Source organism: Chinchilla lanigera, unplaced genomic scaffold (assembly GCF_000276665.1).
Source record: "Chinchilla lanigera isolate Chin_1 unplaced genomic scaffold, ChiLan1.0 scaffold00019, whole genome shotgun sequence".
Lineage (NCBI taxonomy): Eukaryota > Metazoa > Chordata > Mammalia > Rodentia > Chinchillidae > Chinchilla > Chinchilla lanigera.
Genome location: NW_004955420.1, coordinates 11,601,619 through 11,627,522, shown reverse-complemented (window position 1 = coordinate 11,627,522; position 25,904 = coordinate 11,601,619). Strand labels below are relative to the sequence as shown.

General features: G+C 37.6%; 1 protein-coding gene across 8 annotated transcripts in view; it reads right to left on the bottom strand.

The window, feature by feature from the left end:
- The window catches only part of Atp11b (ATPase, class VI, type 11B), a gene marked incomplete at its 5' end in the record, with an annotated part of 92,898 nt that overhangs the window by 54,114 nt on the left and 12,880 nt on the right, over positions 1–25,904 (bottom strand). For all 8 annotated transcript variants that reach the window (XM_013513431.1, XM_013513429.1, XM_013513432.1 and 5 more), the window contains 6 exon segments: positions 4,760–4,841; positions 8,846–8,910; positions 11,216–11,263; positions 15,831–15,934; positions 18,645–18,773; positions 19,040–19,147. In XM_013513431.1, the coding sequence (XP_013368885.1) occupies positions 4,760–4,841; positions 8,846–8,910; positions 11,216–11,263; positions 15,831–15,934; positions 18,645–18,773; positions 19,040–19,147 (536 nt within the window).

Below are 25,904 nucleotides of genomic sequence, written 5' to 3'. Positions count from 1 at the left end.
GTACACAGCCAGTCTCCTGGAGAAGCTTGCTGCGTTGGCTTCCCTGATGGGAACTTGGCCATCTTGATCATCAGAGGAGCTCAGGACCTCACTGTTGCTGAGGATGGCTGTGGTATCTTTTTGGGGGAGGTCTGGTTCTTCTAAGTGTCGCTTCCTGGCTCCAGTGCATATCCCTCAGTCTGCTAGCACAGATCTGTCATCTCGCTGGCACAGACTTCCTAGAGTCCACCATTGACCTTTGGGCCTTCCAGCACAGATCCATGAAACAGGCCTGCATGAGATACGTTGTGGGCTCTGAGCCTCTAGCTGGATTTGTGGGAGGCACTGTTCTGAGCTCCAGGTCTTCAGCTGGACTATGCAGGACATTTCTGTGGGATCCAGGCCCTCAGCTAGTTTCCTTGGTCTTTATTGTGTGGACAGATTTCCTGCACTCTTTTGTATATCATTCTTTGGGTGACTATTATAAATAATCATATAAATATGTGTCCTATATTATATTGTGTTCCCTTGGAAAATGAAGCCCCAAATCCTAACACTGTATCTCCAGAGCAGGTGTACTGCTTTTCATTCCCACCAACAATGTATGAATCATTCAGTTTCTCTGTCTCCTAGAACACACTTGGTATTAACACGATTTTTAAATTTCAGTTGTTCTTACCAATGTGTAATACTTTACTATGCTTTTAACTTGGTTGTTCCTAATAGATAATGATGGCAAACATCTTTTCCAGGTCTTATTTGCCATCTGTAACTTCACTTTGTTACATATTCACACCTATTGTTTATTTCTAATTGGATCTTTGAATTACTGTTACTTTGAAAGTGCCTTAAGGGCTGGGGAGATAGCTTAGCGGCACAGTGCCTGCCTGGCAAGCACAAGGTCCTGAGTTCAACTCCCAATACCAAAAAAAAAAAAAAAAAAGCCCCTATTATTTCTAAATAATAATAACTTGTACTTTGCTAATATTTTTTCCCACTCTACACCTTGTCTTTCTAACCTTCTTTTAACAGTCTTTCAAAAGTTTTTAACTGGTGAAATCCAATTTATTTTTTTCAATTTAGTGATTGTGGGCTTTGGTGTCACAGTTAATAACTCTGCCTAACAATAGGTCCTGAAAATGTTCTATTTTCTTCTATTGATTTTTTTATTTTTTGGTACCGGGAATTGAACTCAGGACTCATGCTTGCCAGGCAGGCACTTGTGCCACTGACCTACATCCCTGACCCCTCTATTTTCTGCTGCAAGTGTCATGTTTTACATTAAAGAATTTATTTACTTTGGTGCCAGGATTGAACACAGGACCTCACACATGCTAAGCAGATGCCCTACCACTGAGCTATACCTCTAGTGCATGTTTTGTATTTAATCTATGTTCCATCTGAATTCATATACTGTATGTGGTATGAAGTTTAGGATTTTTTAAAGACCACAGATATACAATTATTTTAGCACCACTTAAGATTCTCTTTCCTCCATGTACTGCTTTGTGACATTTCCTAAAATTAATTGTGTGTGTGCGCGTGTGTGTCTGTCTGTTTTGGGGGTTGTCTATTTTCATATGCCCATCAACAACAAACCATCTTGATTACTGGAGCTATGCTATCAGTCTTAACATCAGACTGATTTCTTCTCACTTCATTCTTCAATTCGAAAATTGTTAGCTATGTTAATTCGTTTGTGTTTCTACATATATTTCAGAATAACCTTGTCTATTTCTTCAAAAAAATTTTTTGCTGGAATTTTTTTTTTCTTTCACGGTACTGGGGACTCAACTTAGGATCTGCACACTGGGCTACACTGCCCAAGCTGGGCCTGAAGTTGCATCTTTACCTCAGGCTCCCAGAGCCAGTTATAAGCCAGCCATGCCTGGCTCTACCTGGAATTTTGCTAAAAAGTGTGTTAAATTTTGATTGCTCTGGGAGAACTAGCATTTTTAGCACATGGAGTCTTTCAATGCATAAAACATGTCATATTGTCCTATATTTAGGTCTTTAATTTCTCTGTTTTATAATTTTCAGCAGAGGTCTGTATTTTGTTAGATGTTGGTTTTTTTTTTTTTTGTGGGGAGGGACTATAACTGACCTTGTGTTTTTAATTTTTGTTTGTCGGACATTACTGTTTTAATGTATTCAGTGCTACAAATGTCTTGTTCAGCACTGTTTTAGCCATATCCCACGAATTTTAATACACTGTATGCGGTGGACTGGTAACTGGTGGCCACCTTGTAACACCCAGCTGAACTGAATCCGTGTGGTGCTGGGTATGGAAGGCCCTGAGGGTTGTTGCCAACAACACAGAAGAGATCTGGAGAGGAAGAGGTGTGCTATTATTGAATCTGCTGGAGAAGCTTGTCACGCTGGTTTTGCTGATATGAACTTGGCTGTTCTTATCACTGCAGGAGCTTGGGATCTCGTCACCGAGGATACCTGCAGTTCTTTTCAGGGGAGCTCTGGTCCTCACTTTGAGCACTGCTTTCTGCCTCTGGAGGGGAAGGTGTGTGCTGTTGATCTTCCCGGAGAAGCCTGTCACACTGGTTTTCCTGATATGAACTTGGCTGTTCTTATCACTGGAGGAGCTCAGGTCCTTACTGTTGCTGAGGATGGCTGTGGTTCTTTTTGGGGGAGCTCTGATCCTTACTTTGAGCATTGCTTCCTGGCTCCAGTGCAGATTCCTCAGCCTGCTCAATGAGATCCTTTATTTCGTTGGTGCAGACTTTCTACCTTCACCACTGACCACTGGGCCTTCCCAGTGCAGATCCTTGATACAAACTTGCAGGAGACACTGTTGTGGGCTCTAGGCCTCCACATGGACTCATGGGGGACAATGCCATGCACGCTAAGTCTTCAGCTGGACTCCTGCAGGACACTGGTGTGGGATCCAGGCCCTCAGCTGGATTCTTTGGGTCTCTAATGTGTGGACAGATCTCTCGCACACTTTTACATTTTACCCTTTCGGTGAATATTAAAAAATACTACTATAAATTATATGTCCTGTATTAAGTTGCTTCCCTTGCAAATTCTGACTACAACAATGTATTTTTATTACTTTCTCAGTTTTAGTTTTGGTTTTTCTCCGGCACCGAGAACCGAACTCACGACCTTGCGCTTGCCAGGCAGGTGCTTTGCCGCTGAGCTAAATCCCCAGCCCCCTACTTTCTCAGTTTTAAAAAAATTTTTCTTTGAGACTTCGTCTTTAATTTATGCATCATTCTTTTTTTTCTTTTGGTCTTTTTGAGACAGGGTCTTACTATGCAGTTCAGGCTGGCCTTGAACTCACTTTGTAGCCCAGGTTGGTCTCGAACTTGCAACGATCCCCCTGCCTCAGCCTCCCGAGTGCTGGGATTACAGGCGTGTGCCACCACGCCTGGCTAATTTATGCATCATTTAGAAGAGTCTCAGTTGTTCCATATCTTTATCAGTACTTGGACTTCTTAGTTTTCTAAGTTTAGTCATTCTATTAGGTGTTCACTGGTATCTCCTTACACTATTAATTTTTATCTCTCATGACTAATGAGGCTGTACAGTGGCACCTCAATTCATGAACTTTGTTTGTTCTACAACTTTGGAAAAGATGGCCATGTTTGTGTTTGTGTGGGAAAAGATGGCCATTGGCGTCACCATGCAGACTTTGCAAGCAAAAACAAAATTTTGCCAAACACTTCTGTTTGCAAACCAAATTATTTACAAACAAAACCATTGTGAACCAGCATACCACTGTATATTCTTTCATGTGCTGGTATTTTCCTTGTGAAGTGTCTACTCCAGTCTTTTGCCCACTTGTTGTAGGCTATTTCTATTTTCATTATTGATTTGTAGGTGTTTTTTTTGTTTTGTTTTGTTTTTTTTTGTTTTTTCTCCGGTACCGGGTGATTTGTAGGTGTTTTTTAAAAGAATATGGTTAAATATTCTGGATATCTGGGATGATCTGTTTTCCTTCAGCAATTCAACGAAGTTCGTTCATAATCCTCTGTTGTTTTAGAGGACATTACAGATATTGTTATTCACTTCTATGTGATATATTTTCCCTTGACTGCTTACAGATTATCTTCTCTTTTTTCATGGATTTCAGTACTCTAATCATACTGTGCATTTTTTCTGGATGGCATCTGCTGATCTTGGTAGTGAAAGCTAATTTTTTTTCCCCTCCCCTCAAGCTGTACAAATTTTCAAGTAATTTTTTTCAAATATTTTTATTACCCCTTTGGGGGGAGAATCAATTATGCTAGACAGCCTATTGTCTCGTATAGCTCTGAGATTCATGTTTCCCCAATTTTTTATCTCTCTTCTTCAAAATGAGTAATTTCTAATGCTCTTTTTCCAGTTCACAATGTCTTCTGTTTTCCTCAAATTCCATGTTAAACCCATCTCATGGTGTTTATATTTGAGCAATTATATTTTTTTCTTTTCTTGTCTTTTTGAGACAGGTCTTCCCTATGCAGTTCAGGCTGACCTTGAACTCACTTTGTGGCCCAGACTGGCATTGAACTCAGTGATCCTCCTGCCTCAGCATCCCAAGTGCTGGAATTATAGGCATACACCACGATAGTCAGCTTAGCAATTAGATTTTTCAACTTGAGAATTTCCATACATTCTTTTCAATAGTTTCCATTTCTGAGTTTCTCATATGTTCACTCATATTTTCCTTTAAGCCCCTGAACATATTTATAGTATCTGCTTTAAAGTTCTTTACAAACTGTAAGATTTAGATTATTAAATACAGTAATAATTACGTATAAATAAGTGAAAATAGTTTTCTTACTTTTCCACAGCAGATCTTTTCTGTGACTTGCTCTTGTAATTTAATGCCATCTTAGTTTCCATTCCAGTGTACACAGCAACACCTAAAGAACAAACCAGAACCCTTTTACAACAATTCTCCGGCATGTCCATAGGAAATGAGTGTACTTACTAGCATGCAAGCTTCTAAGAAAAAGCACTGTCTGACAGTTGTTATAACTTGAATTTTCTTTAAGTCTTTTTACAGTTTTTACGCATTTTCAAAGTCTGATTTTGGGAAGCCCCAGTCAATGTGCTGGGTGGGAAAGCCACAGGAGTCTTGTTCTGGACGTATGAACAGGTACTTGAGTGGAAGAGATATAACCAGAACTGACAGAGGAAGAGATGGGAAAGAGACAGATGGCCTCTACAGATGCAGCCAGCAGAGTTAACAAAGACAAAGCACACTCTTAGGTTGGTACAAGGGATTAGGGCCGGAGAGTGAAAGCTCTTGGATGCTAGAACTGCTCTGGGCATCACTCCGTAAGCAGTGCAGAGATTGCTAAGAAGTCTATGTGAGCAAACTGAAGACAAACAAAACGTTACTTTTAAAATGTCCAAGCGAAGGACTGAGATGAGTAAGAATGATAGTAATGATGACAGGACTGAAACTTGGAAATGCATAAAATTAGACAAAACCAGTTCTATAAAAAAAAGTTGCAGTTAGACCTTGGCTTGAATACTAGTTCTGCCACTTACTAGTTTTACGTTCTAGTGTAAGTAATCTAAGTCTCAATTTCCTCATCTTTAAATGGAAAAAAATACATCACAGAGTGAAGTCTGTGTAAAGTCAGTGGCACATAGTACACCTGCACTTTGTTGGAATCTTTCTTACTATTTAATAAGAAGAAAAAACCCTGGTCCCACTAACCAACCACTCCTGTTCCCCTCTACCTCCTAGCCCCTGGGAACAACTTATCTGTTTTGTATCCATCATCTGTTTATTAAGAGTATTTTAAGTAAATGGAATCATATAACACAGACCTTTTTGTGTCTCGTATCTTTTACTTAACAACATTTTAAAGTTGCATTCCTTTTTATAGCTAAGTAGTATTCCATTATACAGATACATCAAATTTTGCTTATCTTTTCATTAGTTGATAAACATTGGGGCTATTTCCAACCTTTGGCTATTATGGGTGCATAATGCTGCTATGAACATTATGTGCAAGTTTTGATTTAAACACCCATTTTGAGTTCTCTGGGGCACACACTTAGACTGAGATCGAGCATATGCTAATACTACGTTTAACTTACTGAAGAACTGACAAACCAATTTTTCACAGCAGCTGCAACATCCTACATTTCCATCAGCAATACAAGAAGGTTCTAATTTTCATACATATTTGCCAACACTTATCTCCTTTTTAAAAATATTCATTTCTTTATCAAAGTATCTAACACTTTGAGATAAAACATACTATAGGTACATGAAAAGAGAATGAGAGAAAAGACCTCAAGAGCTGTTATTATTTTGCTCTTTATTTGTATTTTTATATAAAGGAACCATGTGGGATTTAAGTGTGTGAGGCCGATTTATTTCACTTAACATTATAGTCTCAGGGTATACCCATGTCCCCACAAATGACTCAGTTTTATCCTTCTTTAAGGCAGAGTAGTACTCCATTTTGTCTACTACATTTTCTTTAACCATTCTTGTTGATAAATATATACGCCGCTTCCAAGATTTAACTAATATGAACTGAGCTTCTATAAACATGGGTATATGGGTATGAATGCAAAATAAAAGACAGATAATAGGAAGTAGCAAGACAGATCTTTTTCAAATGGGAAAGGGAGGAGGGAGAAGAAAATGGGATGAAGAATTGAGGTATGTTATATATCTGTACCAACTCTCTACAAGGAATGTAATCATATAATGTAAACATGTACTAATAAAAAATTAAAACTAAAAAAAAAAAGGCTGTGATTAACAGTGGGCCAGAACACAAAAGATTATGCTCCTCCATTACACAGGAGGAGCTACGTTATTGTCATTGTCACAATTTGTCCAGAGTGGATTCAGAATCTATTAAGTTGATTTAGTTCTCCAAGGCAAGAGACCTATTTATTCATCCTTTTGATACCACCAGTACATGTTCCAATACTACCTGGTATACAGTAAGAGATCAATGATAATTTGTTCAATAAATGAATTAGTGGTTCTTAATTCCACGTAAGAATAATCATAACAGAATTATTAAGAGGATTTACTACACATGGTGCTAGATTACACTGGCTCTAATCCACATTTCTAAAAGTAAAAAATTATTTCTTTTTTTTTTTTTTGAGACAAGGTCTTGGTGGGTAATTAAGGCTGACCCTGAACTCTAGGCATTCCTCCTGCCTCAGCCTCCCAAGTGCTACGATAATAGGTGTGTGCCACCCTGCCTGGCTCAGAATTATTTTCCTTAAGCCAGGTGTAGTGGTGCATGTCTGTAATCCCAGCACTTGGGAGGGTGAGGCAGGAGGATCGTTACAAGTTTCAGACCAGCCTGGGCTACAAAGTGAGCTCAAGGCCAGCCTGAACAGCATAGTGAGACACTGTCTCAAAAAGACCAAAAAAAAAAAAAAAGAAAAAAGAAGAAAAAAAAAAAGAAAGGATTATTTTCTTAGTGTTCAATTTCACAAGTCACCTCAAAGAAAATTAAAGAGCAAGGTTTTAGTCTTAGTCTATTACTCAAAAACAGATTAACCAAAAAAATTCAGTATTAAAACAATCTAAGGTGGCTTGCTCCCTGCCTCGTAGGTGCCCAGAAGGAGGGGCCCAAAGCACGGGGAGCCACGGGCAGGGAGCGCCGGTCTTCCAACTGGCTGGCTCCCTGCCTCTCAGGCGCCCGGAAGGAAGGCCCCTGGCGCAGGGGGATCCACACAGCGGCAAGCGTGGTTGTGCACCGGCCCTCAGTCCAGCCGCTGCCACTCAATTGAGAACTACCATGACACAGAGAAACAATGACACAGGCCCACCATGCACCGGCTGCAGATGTCCACCCACGGACCTGTGCGAATCATTCAAAAATGGAGAAACCCCTGGAAATACATGCCATACAATGGGCCACTCTTGCTCCTGCCATAGAGAACCAGAAAGGTCCAGAGTCAGTGGAGGAGGAGCAGCTGCTGAACAAGGACTCGGAGAACATGAGAATGCAGACTAAGCCCGAGGAGTCAGAGGTCCTGTGGACTGGGGTCATGAGAGCCGTTCGGAAGCTGTAAACCAGGAAGACCTTGCGCAATACCTGTAGAGACCCCCTGGAAGCCATTCTTCCCCTGACAGTACAGGCTGTGGTGGAGCTCCGGAGAAGTCTGCAGCAGGATTCCTGCTGCCTGTGCTGACAGCTTGGGAGAGGACACTAACTGGTTGTGGGGTCCCAATGTGATGGGAGGCCGGAGAGAAAATGCTATGAAAAATGGTTTTGGCCCCAGACGGCTCACTTGTTTTTTGACAACCCTTAGGCTGTAACTGCTTGTTAGATCCTTCTTGCGTATCTCTGTCTTACTGAGAAACCACTTTGAAGATACCACCATGTATTACAGCAGCCATTGATATTTTCCTACTAATTTATCCATAACTCTGCAATGTTCGTATTGTTCCTATCCTATTTCATAAATGGATGCATGTCTATCATTATGTGTTTCCTACAACAACCATTGAGAAAAAAGTTAATGATTATTCAACAGGTCACTCTATTTATTTTCTTTAGAAGCCACTTTGAAGATACCAAAGTATAGTACAACAACTATTGATAATCTCCTACCTCTTCTGTCTGTAACTCACTATTATTTGTCTCTTTGTTTTCCTCAGAAACTATCTTGCAGATAAGAATATGTAAAACAATAACCATTGATAATTTCCTACCACTTTGTCTGTAATTTGGTAAGCCCCCCCCATTATTATGTTATCCTTCTTTTACTCTTTAAAATAAAAAAAAAATCTAAGAAAATCATCATATATAACATCTCATTAATAAATTATGCAATCAAAAGCCCATATATGCTGTGCTTTTTTGAAATAGTTTATATGAAGCATCAATACAAAAGAATACTTAAAAATTTTTAAGTATGTACAAACCAAAAATTTCTTTGGTGTTTTTTAATCTGGCTCCACGAAGTAAAAGACTCTCTGGGCCCAGAGGCCTAAGAAAAAAGAGAAATTAAAAACATTAGATACCAAAAACTCCATTTAACTAACGGGCATTGTCAGTAGGAAATACTTATGCTATAGGTAATACACCGGTTTCAAATAAAACCAAAACCCTAGCTATTATAAAGCTGCCTGAGCCAACCATGATGTTAGTTACCGTAACAACAAACACCTGCTTTAGCATTTCAGTCACTTTAAGGTTAAAAGAAATAAAATAGGCATGTAAATAAACTCACAAAGCCACTAGTTTCAAAAATTTTAAACGTAAAATATAACAAAATCAAAGATTAAGCAGTGATTTAAGAAAGTTAAGCAGAAGATGGAATTTTTAAAAATTGAGGAAAATTAATAAACAGCTTTAGAAATAGCTGAATTAAAATGGAATGTAAACAAACTATGATTTGTGTATAAAGGCATGAGTTCTGCACAATTAAGATTATGCTGGATTACAAAATCTAACGTAGAAAATCTGTTAGTGTTTTTGTAGGCAGGGTCACACAGTACAATTTGACTACTTGCATTGCATACTTCTTGGAGCACATGTCTTCTTGCTGTTTCAATTTCTCTCCATAAAGGAGATACAAAGTGACAAGGAATAACTAGAAAGGAAATTGTATCTTCTTAGTGACAGCAAAACCATTAAAAGTCTGTTACGGATAAATTTAAAAGCCTTTATTTTGTTGATAAATCCTTATGCTTTCCTAAAGATACATATATATTTACTGCAAGCAAACAGAATTTGAATCATTGATTTAAAAATATCTGCAATGGGGCTGGGGATTTAGCTCAGCGGCACAGCGCCTGCCTGGCAAGCGCAAGGTCCTGAGTTTGGTTCCTGGTACCGGAAAAAAATAAAATAAAATAAAATAAAATAAAATAAAAATATCTGCAAACCCAAACACAGTAAAAAATGTGATGAGTCAAGGAACGCCATGTATTTGGGACATGGTTAACAAGTATGCTTTTGTTACCTATTTGGAGCGCACTTCATGGATATTCTCAAATCAATGTGGCAACAACTCAGGAGCTATAAAGTGGCTCCTTTCCCCTTGATATTGCTTCTAACAATGAAGACAAATGCTTTGAGTTCATGCTGGGATACAAGCTTTAGATTTTAAAGACAGTTCATCAGTTCACTCCAGTTGCTTCAGTAAAGAACATTATTTAATTTGTTAGCCATTCTAGGAGTGGAAGCAACATAACTGCTGCTTTCCTTTACCAGCCACAGTATCTAAATGCAATTCAGATGATGTAGCCACACATTTTTTCACTATTCCACTATAGAAATAAAAATAAAACCGGTCACAGTTATTCAGCAGGGACTCTATACATAGAAAGATCTTGTTTACAGAGTTTACTGAATGTGCTCCTATGTTAATGTTCATTAAAATGTGAATCACTGCTGATATGGTAATTCTGGTGGCTTGTCAATTTCATGTTAAAAGTGCTCAACTCTATTAGTGATTTGTCTCTTGCAGAAAGTATAAACTAAACATGTCTCCAAAAAGAAGCGGCATGTCAAATTCAATTAGAAATTCAGGGATGAGTCCAAGATTGAGTCTAAATTTAAGCCCTTTGGTCACGAATAACAATGTAATTTTATTCTATCAGCAAACGTTTTAACTGATTCCAAAATTATTTTATTAAGATGCCAAAAATTAACCTGAATATTGGGCTGGGGATACAGCTCAGTGGAACAAGTGCCTGCCTGGGAAGTGTAAGGTCCTGAGTTCAATTCCCGGTACCAAAAAAAAAAAAAAAAAAAAGTACTGAATATTGGGGCAAGGAGGAGGAAGATAAGCAAAAAACCAATCAGAATAAGCAACTGGCTCTGTATTGGGTACTAAATGTTCCAGCCTGCACTGAATAATCTGAAATAAAGATCATACCATTCATAATACTATATGGTACATAAAACATTTGGGAGGTGCTTGATATTAAAGTCAGAGTAAGCATGCACTCTACCTTAGAGCTACACTAACCCCTCATATTCTTGACTAAGTATTATGGGTTTAATTGTGTAAGGATCCAGATAAAAAGCAGCTATTATTTAAAAAAAAAAAAAAAAAAAAGAAAAGAAAAGGAAATCCAAATCTTCCTAAATTATTTTGATATCATTTCATGGGATATTTCATCTTCACTTGCTGGTACTACAAATTACTAGAAGATAAAGGGCTAAATGTTTTAAAATTAACCTTATTCCATGATGACTGTTTGTTTACCTGATCTCCTTTTACCTTTCAGTCCCTTCCTCAAACAGTTCCCACTAAACAGTAGCTAACACAAATTTATTCTTACCTTACAATTTCTTCCATTTGCTGAGTTATTATCATTCGCCCCATGAATCTATAAAAGAATGTACCATATATTACAAAAATATGATACTGTATTACTTATCAAGTCAACAGGCCGAACACAGCAGATAGTTTAAAACTATTTTTTTATCCATGAAACAAAATCAACCTTTTATGCACAAGAAATGGCCCAATAGTCATGCTATAAACTATAAAAATATGTAGTCTTTACACTTTAAAAATTTTAGTATTCTTGCCATCTCTATTCCAGCTGTAAAGGAGGTAGTAAATGAAAAAGTGTTTTCTAAATGCCAACATGTTATATATTATTACTATTATTAGTTTGGTCACTGTAAGAATTTACAACTGCCACACAAAAATACATATATTATTTAGCCAACAGTGAAATGTTCGCATTTTTTATTATAATTTACTAAAGAAAGTCTCCTGTGGCCTAAGAGATCACTGGAACCAGGTCACACATTTATCTGCTCATTCAGTTATTCAACAGATATTCTTTGAGCAACTACTATGTATGAGTCAAGCGGCAGGGACAGAGCTGCAAGCCAAAACCTACCTGTGCGCTTCTCAGCTCCTCTCCCCTTACAGTCATTTTAAACTGCTGGCTGCCTGAAATCTACAGTGAGTAGTCTGTTATCATAATGGATTTTCACACACTGGCTTTTTAGTTTTAATTGCTCCACTGCATAAAGGCAATTTAAGCATAAAGATATTTTCTACTATAGTAAGAAGTGTATTCTGAATTGAAGCAAATTCTGGACAGAACTTCAAGTTAGCCTTTAAGCAAAGAAATATTCCCTTCCAAGTACCCCCATTATTCTTCCTCTTTCCTCATCACACACCCTCTGTCCCTTCAAGACTGGCTTCATTATTTCTTCCTAAGCTCTTCCTTCCACTTCCTTTAGCTCCTCAGGGAGAAGCACGATTTTTATTTTTTCTTCTTAATGGAATTTTATGTAGCCCTGGCTCCAGTCAAAATCCAGTTGCATTTAGACTCTAAGAACAAATCCAGCTTATGTCTCCCTGGACACCTTTCAAAGATGCTATGTGGTAAGTATTTTTGTTTCCTTTAGCTAAATTCCAACAAGGCATCTGCTTCTTTTTATCTGCCCTGTTACCCACAATTTTACAGCACTTCTAGCATGTGGTCAGGCCAGTTTCACACTGAACCCACCTGTGCTTTATCTATCCCTTTTTCTAAATCTGTATTTTAATTTTTTTCGAAGTAGGAATAACATTATTTTCTTTTCTGATTTAAACACTACATTCATATTCAAGCATGCACATATTTTATAAAAGTATTTAGATAATATAAAAAGACATCAAAAAGAAAATAACAATAGCTGGTAATCCAACTAAATACAAACACTGCTAGTATTTTGGGGTATGTTTTTCAGGCTTTTTTTGGGTATATTCACATATGTATACAGATCTTACAAACAAAAACAGGATATCATAAATATTGCTGGTAACGTTATTCGCAAACTTAACATGTCCTACCAGAAACTTGCATATACATTACTATTATTAGTAGCCACACATAATATTGCATTTTTGTTACTATATAAATTATTTAAATCACTACTTTTGAAGCCGTGCACGGTGGTGCATGTCTATAATCTCAGCACTTGGGAGGCTGAGGCAGGACTGCTGCAAGTTCAAGACCAGCCTGGGCTACAAAGTGAGCTCAAGGCCAGCCTGAACTGCAGAGCAAAACCCTGTCTCAAAAAGTCCAAAAAAAAAAAAAAAAAATCAATCAATCACTACTGATAGTAAGTTTAGAGTTTCCTCCCAATTTATGAATAGCCTACATAATACCCTGCCATGGCTGAATATATATATTTTCACATTTTTATTATGATAATTCCTAAGCATAGTTTTATTATCTAAAGCACAGTTTTATTATCTAAAAAATTCATAGCTGTGCAAGAGCTGAGTCAGAGTCTAAGATATAACAGGATAGAAATACAAGAAAGAAAACTAAAGCAGAGAGAGACAGACAGAGAAAATGGAGACGACTCTAACAAGCACATGCTGGAGGTTGCTCCTGAACAGAAGGCTCCTCTAGTGTTTACTTCTTTCAGCAGCTTAACAGAAATCACCTATTACCAAGTGTCTCTCTCTCCCTCTCTCTGTATGGCAGTAGAGACTAAACACAGTGCTTTCACACTAAGCTACATCTCTAGTCCTTTCCTTTTCTCTCTTATTACTTTAAGACAGGGTCTCACTAAGTTGGTAAGTTCCCAGGCTTGGCTTGAATTTGTGATCCTCCTGCCTCTGCCTCCCTGGGTGCTGGGACTCCAAGTGTGCTCTACCACACCCAGTTGATATTTTCTCTTGCTAAAGTATAAAAGTTTTTATGAGGAATAGTATGTTTTTAAGAGGAATAATATACATGCAATTGAGAAAAAAAATCATACTGTTCCTGGGTGAAAAAAACCTAAAACACAGGAAAATGTTTTACCTTTGTAATAAAAAAATGCAAATTAAAACTAGTTTAAAACTATGAAACTGCTGGCTGTAGTGGCACACACCTGTAATGCCACCACTCGAGAGGCTGAAGCAGGAGGATCATTGCAAGTTCGAGGCCAGTCTGGGCTACAAAGTGAATTCAAGACTAGCCTGAACTGCATAGTGAGACCCTATTTCAAAAGGACCAAAGAAAAAGACAATCAAACTATAAAACTATTAGCTATATAATTGGCAAAAAAACCTATAACCTTTAATTTTAATAAAACTTGAAACAAGAAACAAATAATATAAACTTATACTTTGTCCATGCAATAAAAATTTAAGTCAGGTGTGGTAATGCATGCTTATTAATTCCAGACACTTGGGAGGCTAAGGCAGAAGGATCACAAGTTTGAGACTAGTCTGGGCAACTTAACAAGTTCCTACTTAAAAATCAAAAATGAAAAGGCCTGGGGTTGTAGCTCAGCGGTAGAGTATAGAGTGGTAGAGGGTTTGATCCCAGTACTAAAAAAACCCAACCCAAACCAAACCAAACAAAAAATAACCCAATCAACCAAAACCAAACAGTAGCAGCCCTGTAATTCTAGCACTCTAGGAGTCTAGGAGTCTGAGGTATTCCAAGTATTCCTGAGCAGCTTAGAGACTTTGCAAAATTAGTATAGAAATACAAATCCTGATTCAAAATAGAATATAAGAAAATGCATGGGGATGTAGTCCAGTGCAAAGGCCTGGGTTTAACATCCAGTATTTAAAAATAAATAAATAAATAAAAAGCTTAAAAAATTTTCCCTATTTTCCAAGATAATTTAAAAACCTCAGACCAAAGCTGGGTGTGGTGGCACACACTTCTAATCCCAGCACCCAGGGAAGCAGAGGCAGGAGGATTGCCAAAAATTCAAAGCCAGCCTGGGCTTTATACTGAGATTCTATTTTAAAACAAACAAGAAAAACAAAACAAAACAAAACAAAAAAAACAGCAAACCACAGACCAAAGCATTACTCATATTTCATTTCATATTAATCTTATGCTTGTTTAATTCTGCATCATTTTCTAAATGAGACTTATGTCTTTTTTTGGCGGGGGAGAGTACTGGGAATCAAACGCAGGACCTTGTGCTTGCCATGCAGGTGCTTGTATTGCTGGGCTATATCCCCGGCCCAGCATTGTTTTCTAGTTTTTAAAAGTTTTTGTTTTTGTTTTTTCCTCCCCAGTGGCCTGAGACCAGGACATAATAGCAATATAGAAATCTTAAAAGCACTTTAATTATTCACAAGTAAATGTACCTTGGAGTTTAAATGCTCCTAATGCATAGGATTCCAAATATTTTATTTAACTGAGAAATTCTATGCTGCATTTGCTTTGACAAAAATCCAAGATTTTTATACCACTGGACAGGGAATTCCTTCGTTTTTATAAAGCATGGATGCAAAACAAACACATGTAAAAAGATTTGAAGATACCAACGATGAAAGATGTTGAAATATTTCAACCAACAGGGGGAGATATGTGACAAGCTGAAGGTGATTTTTACAATGTGGTTGTAACTGGGTCTACTACCAGTTATTGAGTAAAAATGTCTTCAGTGAAAAGCTGTTTCCATTCCACAGTCCACAACAATAGGGGGAATCACTGAATAATGACTCATAAATTTAATAAACTATAATGTTATTAAAGAGTTTCACTGCTCCTTTAAATAGGATCCTTGCAAATCTAAAACTCTAAAAAATTATTTTTGTATTTTGTGCTTACTGTGATAAGACATAGTTTCTATCCTTAAGGAACTTATAGGACTTCAAGATAATATTTATGTAAAATTTTATTTTCCTACTTCATCATGTGTTATATATGCGAAATTCTGAAAGCTATGTAAATCATACATAAGGTTCTAAAAGTGATATTTCTCTATGCTGGTGAACACAAAAATATAATCCCAACTTCATGTAGTTTACAAAAAAGTCACTAAACTTATTCTACAGAAATAATATAATCTCTATATACTACCACAGCTATAAACTGAGCACAGTAGCTTACAAAAAAATAGGTAATGGAAAAGTAGAAGATTTATGGTTATAAACATAGGTCTGTCTACAGAACTAGAAATGAACATACTGAGCATCACACCTACCTGTACAAATCTGCTTCAGGCTGCTGGCATTCTATTACAGCTACAAGACTGTCCAAATTGGCAACTGTTTGTAATACTGCTGTTTCTGGAACGGCCACATGTGTCTGGGGGAAAAAAAAAGAAAAGGAAAGGGAACAGTATTAATATCCAAATGTGACCTTAGGAGTGGTGGGGAGCGCTGGCCCTTGGGCCGGCCCCCAGCCTCACAGGTGCCTTGAAGGAGGGCCCCCACCACTCAGTAAGCCGTGGGGCGGGGAGCTCTGGCCCTCAGGCCAGCCCCAGCCTCGCAGGTGCCTGGGCCGAGGGGTTCCGGAGCCCGGGGAAGCCGTGTGGCGGGGAGCACTGGTCTTCGGGCTGGCTCCCTGCCTCGAAGGTACCCAGAAGGAGGTCCCCTGGCACTCGGGAAGCTTCGTGGCAGGGAACGCTGTCGCGTGCCGGCCCTCAGGGCAGCCACTGCCACTCAATTGAAAACTACCATGACATAGAGAAACAATGACACAAATGCACCGGCTGCAGAGGCCCACCCACGGACCTGTGTGAATCATTCAAACATGAAGAAACCCCTGGAAATACATGCCACACAGAGGGTCACTCTTGCTCCTGCCATGGAGAACCAGAAAGGTTCAGAGTCAGCGGAGGAGCAGCTGCTGAACAAGGACTCGGAGAACATGAGAATGCAGACTAAGCCCGAGGAGTCAGAGGTCCTGTGGACTGGGGTCATGACAGCCGTTCGGAAGCTGTAAACCAGGAAGACCTTGCGCAATACCTGTGGAGACCCCCTGGAAGCCATTCTTCCCCTGACAGTACAGGCTGTGGTGGAGCTCTGGAGAGGTCTGCAGCAAGATTCCTGCTGCCTGTGCTGACAGCTGGGGAGAGGACACTAAGTGGTTGTGGGGTCTCAATGAGATGGGAGGATGGAGAGAAAAAGCTACAAAGAATGGCTTTCACCCCAGATGGCTTACTTGAGATGTTAGTAAGGATTGCCTCCTCAGTATTCTATAGCCATGTTGAGGAGGAGGCCAAGGAGAGAAAACAAAGAGACTGAGAAAAAGCAGCTGCTTTTGCTGCAGCACTAAGAGAAACAGACCCTAAGTCTGATTCTTGGGGCCCCAAGAACTTGACGACCGCATTCATCTGCTACAACTGTTAAAAATGCCACGCCACCTCAAGAGGACCTGCCCTAAGAGGCCCCATGGGCCATGCCCTGAATGCAAAGGTGACCACTGGACATTGGTCTGCCCTCTGAAGCAGAGGCCCTAGAGTTCAGATCCATGCTACCAGTTAGTCCAAGAGGAATGAGGGGGCCTGGGGCATACTTTGCCTTCTCCCTCTGACCAGACCATCATCTCCATGGAGGAGCCCCAGGTAATCATGACTATGGAGGAACAAGAACACAGCCTGTTGCTAGACACAGGTGCAAGTCTCTCAGTCCTTCTTTGCAATCCTGGCCTTCCTTCCAGCCGTCACACCTCAGTGACAGGAGTCACTGGTGAGGAGGTAATATGCTACTTTTGACAACCCTTAGTCTGTAACTATTTGTTAGATCTTTCTTGCGTATTTCTGTGTTCCTGAGAAACCACTTTGAAGATACCACCATGTATTACAGCAGCCATTGATATTTTCCTACTAATCTATCCATAACTTTGTAATGTTTGTATTGTCCCTATCTTATTTCATAAATGGATGCATGTCTATTATGGGTTTCCTACAACAACCATTGAGGATAGTTAATTATTATTCAATAGGTTACTCATGTATAGCTCTATTTATTTTCTTTAGAAGCCACTTTGAAGATACCAAAGTGTAGTACAACTATTGATAATCTACCTCTTTTGTCTGTAACTCACTAGTATCTGTCTCTTTGTTTTCCTGAGAAACTATCTTGTAGATAACAATATGTAAAACCATTGATAATTTCCTACCATTTTGTCTGTAATTTGGTAAGCCCCACCTATTATTATGTTATCCTTCTTTTACTCTTTAAAATAAAAAAAAATTAAAAACAATACAAAACAAATGTGACCTGAGATATCAACCACTGCTTGAAATCTTTTTTATAGGGCCACAGATATAGCTCAGTAGGAGAGTGCCTGCCTAGCAAGTACAAGGTTCTGAGTTCAATTCCTGGTACCACACACACACACACACACACACACACACACACACACACATTTTTACAGATGAAGCCATGTCATACCATACTTGAGATCACTCAGCTAGACAACAAAAACGAACCCAGAGCATAAAACGAAGAGTAAAGGCACTGCTGTCTCATTTCTGGTCTACAGAGGCTATTTGCACAAAAGCCTGTGTATATTGTATGTATATTCAAAAGTCTATGCATATTCACTACTGCTCAAAGTTTATTAGAAACAATTTAATATGATAAAAAGTGAATTTTTAGCCTTGATTATAACCTAAAAACAGAAAATTTCAACTTGTCCCTTAACTAAAAGAACCCATGAAAAGTATGAAAAGATATTTTTCTTAAAAATACTTTCCATTTTCAACTTGAACTGACTAAACTCTGTGAAGCTACTCTTTAAATAAACATATAGCCAGGCATGGTGGCACACGCCTGAAATCCTAGCACTCAGTAAATGAGGAAGGAGGATCACTATGAGTTCAAGCCCAGCCTGAACTACAAATGAGACCCTGTCTCAAAAAAAATTTTTTTTCTTTCTAAAAACTTTATAATTTTTTAATGTACATATCAGTAAGTCTAAAAATTCTCCTTTATAAGGTCATATTCTATTTTTTCAACCAAAGGAAAATATTATTACCTAACCTTCAGACATACATACAAATACAAACCTTTAGGTTTGTTTCTCCATCCAAACTGGCAGTGGTAACGTGACATGAACCATCAAGTCGATCTGAGGAGAGAAGCACCAAGTCTGCAGGGAAGATTTCATCTTTGGCTACTCGAACAATATCCCCCACCTATGAAGAATTTAGGGGAAAAGAATACTCAGATTTTAAAAGGCAAAGACATTTTTACTGGTTCTACATATGTGACCTAAATTATTATTATAATTTGCAGTATTAAACACAGGGTCTGAAGTATGCTAGATAAGTCTGACCTATGCCTCCAGCTCTATTATAGTCTTTTAATGTAAAGAAATAAAGTTTTCTAACTAAAATATAATCAAGTCTAGAATTATGTGCCATATCAAAATAGAATTTTCTGTTATTTACCAGATACTTACCCGAATGTTTTTTGATCTGGTTTTTACAAGGCCACCACTTCGAACAACATAAACAGGAGCTCCATTTACTTCATTATCTGAGTTATGGCGTAACCAATCTTCATATCCCTGAAAATAGCAAAATAAAAAAATCTTTCCAATATAAAGGTATTTTTATCAAATGAGGAAAAAAAAAAGCAATAAGAACTCCCCCCAAACATTTTCTTCAGCAGAATTATCTTAAGGCTGTTTTAATGCATATGCTTGTAAGTATTTGACACCTCTGAAATCTTTATTTGCAGATGTGATCTTTCACATAGAAGATCCCAGAAATTCCACCAAAAGACTTATAGAATAAATAAATTCAGCAAGATAGCAGGATACAAAATCAACATCCAAAACTCAATAGCATTCCTTTATACCACTAATGAATCCACCAAGAAAGAAATTAGAAAAATAACACCATTCCCTATAGCATTAAGAAAAATTAAATACTTAGATTTAATGCAATCCCATTCAAAATACCAACAGTATTCCTCACAGAGGGAAAGAAAAATCCTAAAATTCATATGAAACCAGAAGACACCAGAATATCAAAAGCAACCCTGGGCAACAAAGCAAGGCAGGAAGAATCACAACCCTGATTTGAAGTTATATTATAAAGCTATAGTGATAAAAACAGCATGGCACTAGCAAAAAAACAGCCATGAGGAGGAATGGAACAGAACAGAGCATGTAGAAACAACCCCAGCAGCATTCAGGCACCTGATCTTTTTGACAGGGAAAACTGGCTATTCACACCAGAAGATTGAATCTAGACCCGTATCTCTCACCATGTACTAAACTAAAATTAAAATGAAGCCAGGTGTGGTGGCACACACCTATAATCCCGGAACTCGGGAAGCTGAGGAAGGAGGATCGTTACAAGTTCGAGGCCAGCCTGGGCTACAGAGTGAGCTCAAGGCCAGTCAGAAATGCTAACAAGAACCTGTCTCAAAAAGACAAAAAGCAAGACTCTGTCTCAAAAAGATGGACAAAAAAAAAAAGCCACGCGTGGTGGCACACGCCTGTAATCCTAGCACTCTGGAGGCTGAGGCAGGAGGATCGTTGCGAGTTGGACACTAGCCTGGGCTACAAAGTGAGCTCACGGTCAGCTTGAACTGCATAGAGAGACCCTGTCTCAAAAAGACAAAAAAAAAAAAGAATCAGAGATTTAAATATGAAAACAGAAACAATCTGCTAGAAGATAAAAGAGCATAGGCAAGGAATTCCTGAACAGAACTCCAATTGTACAAGAAATAACATTAAGAATCAACAAGTAGGATTATATAAAATTTAAAAAGCAAAAGAACTAACCAACAATGTGAAAAGACAACCTACAGAACGGAAAGAAAGTTTTCCAGCTATTCCTCAGAGGACTAGAATATATTTATAAATAAAATATATATATGTAACTAAAAAAAAAATTAGATGCCCCTCCTGAAATTTAGAGACCTAATGAAAAAATAGGCAACTGAAATGGACAGTGGCTAATAAATACATGAAAAAACGTTCAACGCTGCTGGTCATTAGAGAAACGCAAATTAAAACAGCACTGAGATTCCACCTTTTTCTAGAAAGAATGGCTATCATCAAGAAATCAAGTAATAACAAAGGCTGGTGAGGCTTCAGGGAAAAAGAACCCTTCTACATCATTGTTGGGAATGTAAACCATTACAATAACTATAGAAATCAGTATGGAAATTCTTCAAAAAAAAAAAAAAATCCATTTGACCTAACTGTTCCCTTTCTAGGCATCTTTCCAAAACAATTAAAGACATTGGTGATACACTGATGCATGCAAGTACTTGTGTTTAAAGCAGCACAACTCATTGTAGCTAAATCTTGGAATGGTCTGTATGTCCATCAACAGAGATGAATGTATAAAGAAAATGTAGTATTTACATACAATGATATACTACACTGCTATAAAGAATGATAAATTTGAATCAATTGTAGGAAAACAGATGCACCTTGAGGGTATAAGGGTAGGTAAAATAAATCATATGCAATAGCTTAAATATTTATGCTTTCTCTTATGCAAGAAACCCAAAGTATAAAGAGTAAAATACAAGATAGATAACAGGAAAGAGAGAAATCTTTTTCAAATGGGAAGGAGACCTGGAAACGGAGGGAGGAAATGAGAAAGTAAAAAAGAATGACGATGTGCTACTATGCACATAAACCAACTCCCCACAATGAATGTAATTATTATGTACTCTATACACATACTAATAAGAAGCACTCTTTCCTCTTGGTGTTCCCTATATATACGTGACAGGTTTTCATAGAACCTCTTTAGTTATTTCTCTTTCGTTTTTGAAGTTTCCTTCTATAGCATCTTAAGGACATTTTCCTCACACTTGACTCTCACTAGACACTTTCTTCTATTCCTGAGCATTGAAACAGCAAAAAATAGGCTTGTAATTCTTAATTTGGATCTCTAGTCCTCATCTCCCTTCTGGACACCAAACCCAAATATCTAAGTGCATTATTAACATCTTCATTGTGATATCTCATAAACGCCTTAAATATATTCAAAACTATTCCCAAGGTCTTGCATTTCTCATGTTCCTCATCTTGACTATGATCTGCTCATGCCAAAAACTTGCTGGGCCATTGCTCACTCCTGCCTTTTCTTAACAGTATTCAATCACTAAATTAAATTATATAACTTATACACACAAATGATTTTTAGTCATATAGCATAAATTCACATAGCATGATTACAGACAATAAACAAAAAAGAAAAAAAAAACCAAAAAAGGAACGATTTTTAAACTTAGGTCAACTTCTTTCACTTTCTTAAGCAATATTGTCAAGAATCAATTATAATTACACGTTAAGGGGCCAGGGATATAGCTCAGTGGCACAAGCACCTGCCTGGCAAGTGCAAGATCCTGAGTTTCAATTCCGGTACAAAAAAAAAAAAAAAAAAATTACAGGTTAAACATCCCTAATCTGAAAATTTGAAACCCAAAACACTCCAAACTCCAAAACTTTTTGAGAACTGCTATGATTCCACATTTGGAAAATTCCACACCTGATCTGATATATGAAACATTTGATACATAAAATTATTCTAAATACTGGATAAACTTATCTTCAGTGTAAGTGTACAGCATATAAAAAACATAAATTTTGTGTTTAGACTTGGGTTGCATCTCCAAGATATCTTATTATGTACAGTATATGTGAACATTTCACAATCTGAAAAAAGAATTTGAAATTTGTTTTTTTTTTTTTTTTGGTTTTTCTCCGGTACCGGGAACCGAACTCATGACTTTGCGCTTGCCAGGCAGGCGCTTTGGCCGCTGAGCTAAATCCCCAGCCCAAGAATTTGAAACACTTCTGGTTCTAAGCATTTCAGACAAAGGATACTCAATGTTTAGTATTAAAAAATATATACATACATATATAGGCTAGTCATTATTAGAAAGTGAAACAGATACAAGCCTATCACAAAGGATCCTTACATGCTAAGGAGCGGTGTTGTAGTTTACACATTAATGATCCACCAAAAGCCCCAAGAGGTCGTATCCCTCCTCCCTTGATGGCTCGTTGCTTCCTGTGCCCCTCTGCTCTACTACCCCGCCTTGGAACCAGGTGACTAGGGACTGAAATCTCTGTAAACTGTGAGCCAAATAAACCTTCCCTCCTTTAAATTGCGGGTGCTGGGTACTATGGCTCAGCAATGGGAAAGAGGGGAAAGTAACTAAGATGAGTGGCAATTTTTTCAGAATTGTAAAAAACAGACTCCCTGTCTAAGGGAGACTCAAGGACCTAGTGGTACAACACAAATACAAATAATGAAATAACATCTAAGACATATTAAGTGATAAAAAGTAAGGGACAAAACACTATGTCATATTCTGTACTATCACTGGTAAAACAGTATGTTTGTCTATATGAACACCTTAGGTAGGCATCTGGATTAATTTACAAATAATTGTTCCTGCTGGGGAGAATTGGCACATTAGAAATTAGGAATGTAAGGATTTTACTGTATGTTATTTTTGCACTGTCCCCATTTAAAAAATGTGTACCCATTATTTTAAAATATTGAAATACTATAAACTATAAAGCAAAATATTAAAGGTTGTCTTTTTTTAATGGGAATATCTTTATGAAAGTACTCTTAAAATACTTATGTCATAATGGCCCAATTTAAGCTTCAACATGTCAGTTTTAGAAAAATTTAAGTCAAACAACCTTTTCGAAATTGTCAAAAAGTACAGTTCCTTTTACAGTCTGACAGTATTAACAGAGGGGCAGTAATAATACAATGCATCCTTTAAAACATTTATAAATTCTAACTGACTGTACATACTGCTGCCGGATTCATCTTCCGGAAACACTGTTTTCACTATCTCGCTCAAACCCTCTTCAATGATGCAGTGCTTACAGCACAGAGCCTCCAGCTTCCTTAATTTAGTACCAACCCACATTTCTAGTGTTACCTCTTAAATTTTCCGACACGGGCTCCCACATTAGTCAGCCTTTTAATTTACCCAAAAACCAGGTCTTCACCTGTTCCTGCATTTAGGCTTCTGCTCAAGTTTTCTGTTTCTATCCCATGTTCTTCATCAACTGTCATTTTACCCATACTCTATACACATCTTAGTATTTCCTCTGCAAAATCCCTCCCGATCATCCAGGTAAAGTGTTCCACTCATTCTCTGATCAGTGAGGGTTCACTGGATCTTACTACCACACCACAGAATTGCTTTTTAATTTGGGCCTTCCCCTCCTTATTTATAGATCTTAATCTCACAGAGGGCAAAGACTATCTTATTTATCAGGACACTGTATCTTCCATTATAAAACATGCCTTGCAAATACAGTTGGGAAAAGTTAACAACAGATGATACAGACTTTCCTATTTTGGTGAAAGTACAAAGGACAAAAGGCAGACTAAATGAAAAAAGAAAAAAGGAAGGTTGACACAGGGCAATTCTCACTTTCATAATTTTTCTAAAATTTGTTTTATTGCTCTATAGTGATACACACATAAATATGAATAATATATAGAAGCACTTTGTGTATTTATTAAATGAGTAAGACTCAGGACAGTTGCTGCAAAGGAGAAAGTGCTGAGCCTGAACCTCTGTTTTGAGAAAGAAAATCCTTACAGATCAAATATACTTTTTGAAAATTCTATCACCGTTTATATTCCCCTTTTCGCCTAAGCTATCAAGAAACTCTCATCTCGATTTAGTACTTAGCTGCAAAAGCTATGATAACATAGGTTTGAGGTATGATCTTTCTGGTTCACACCTTTATATTTTATGCATTTTTACTTAAACCCATTTTTGAAGAAGGTAGGTTGTCAATTATTATTAAAACTCTTATTTTGCAGATATGCATTCATCATAATTTTTTCAATTCAGTTAATGGTATGATATTCTAATTAAATGTAGTCCACATATTAGAAGACAATGGCAAGAAGTATTTTGCTTTTAAAAAGTTCAATAGGTTCATTCACTTTTATTCATTTATTTAGCAAACATTTATTGAGGCCCCTACACGTGCATGGCCTTGTTCTGGCTCCTTGACATAAACCAGTACTATACAAAACAAAGTCTCTGCCCTCACAGAGCATAAAAATCATTTCAATAAAAATGACAATTAAATAAGCATTTATACACTGGACCATGAGGTCATGACTAAAGAAAAAGGAGCAGGGAAAATGAGAGAATAGCACAGTGGCCACAAAAAGCCAAAGTTTAAGAATCCAAGTAAAACGAGGGACTGAGCTATGCAATTATGTATCTGGTAGGAAACCTTTTCAGAAAGACCGCACAGCAAGTCTTACAGTTATAAGATAGATGCATGCCCACTGTGTTTGAGGACAATGGCAGGAATGAGGCTGGTGACCAGTAAATTAAAGGGAAAATGGTAAGAAATGCAGGAACTACACTGTGTACATCCTTGTCAATCACTAAGGAGCTGTGTTTTGATAGTTCGATAAGAAACCATTAAGTGGAAGGGTAATATGATCTAATTTTAAGAGATTAATCTTGTTTCGGTACGAAATCAGCAGGAGGGTAGAAGTGAGGGATTAGAAAAATGCAACTGTCCAGGCAAGGGGTAGTGGCTGGTGACTTAGACTAATGAGGTTGATCTTGAAGGTAGAGATTAAAAACAGTCAAAGGATGAGGTGGAAACATGGTAGTGTCATTAATAAATTGGGGAAATTGGGGAATTAATAAATTGGGGAATAAGTTGAGAGTAGTGCAGCTTCAACTGGAAAAACAGCAAGAGTTCTGTTTGAGATTCTTTTGAGGTGTACAGGTGGAAACTATGTGCAAAGATTTGTATATGTGTGCATGGAGTTCAAAGAATCGTTTCAGGATAGAAACTATCAATGTATAGATTTAACAACCATCAGTGTATAGGTTTTAATAACCATAATGTACAGATAGTACTTTAAACCACTGGACAGGATCAAATCACCTAAGAAGGAAATATACATAGAAAAGTCATCCAAGGGACAAATATGTGTTACTCTGATGAATTAAATGACATCTGCAAAGCCAAGTAAGTAACTTCGTGAGAGTAGGAACCTAATGTTCTGACACTCTAATTAATGATTAATGTAATTTTTTACAACCTAGTTGCTTTAATCAAATCAACAGACTTTTATATACAACAGATCTGTATGTATTCAGCAAAGTTTTTTTTTTTAATTTTTATTTTTTATTTTAAAGAATAAAAGAAGGATAACATAATAATAGGGGGGACATAGCAAATTACAGACAAAATGGTAGGAAATTATCAATGGTTATCGTTTTACATATTATTATCTACAAAATAATAGTGAGTTAAAGACAAAAGAGGTAGGAGA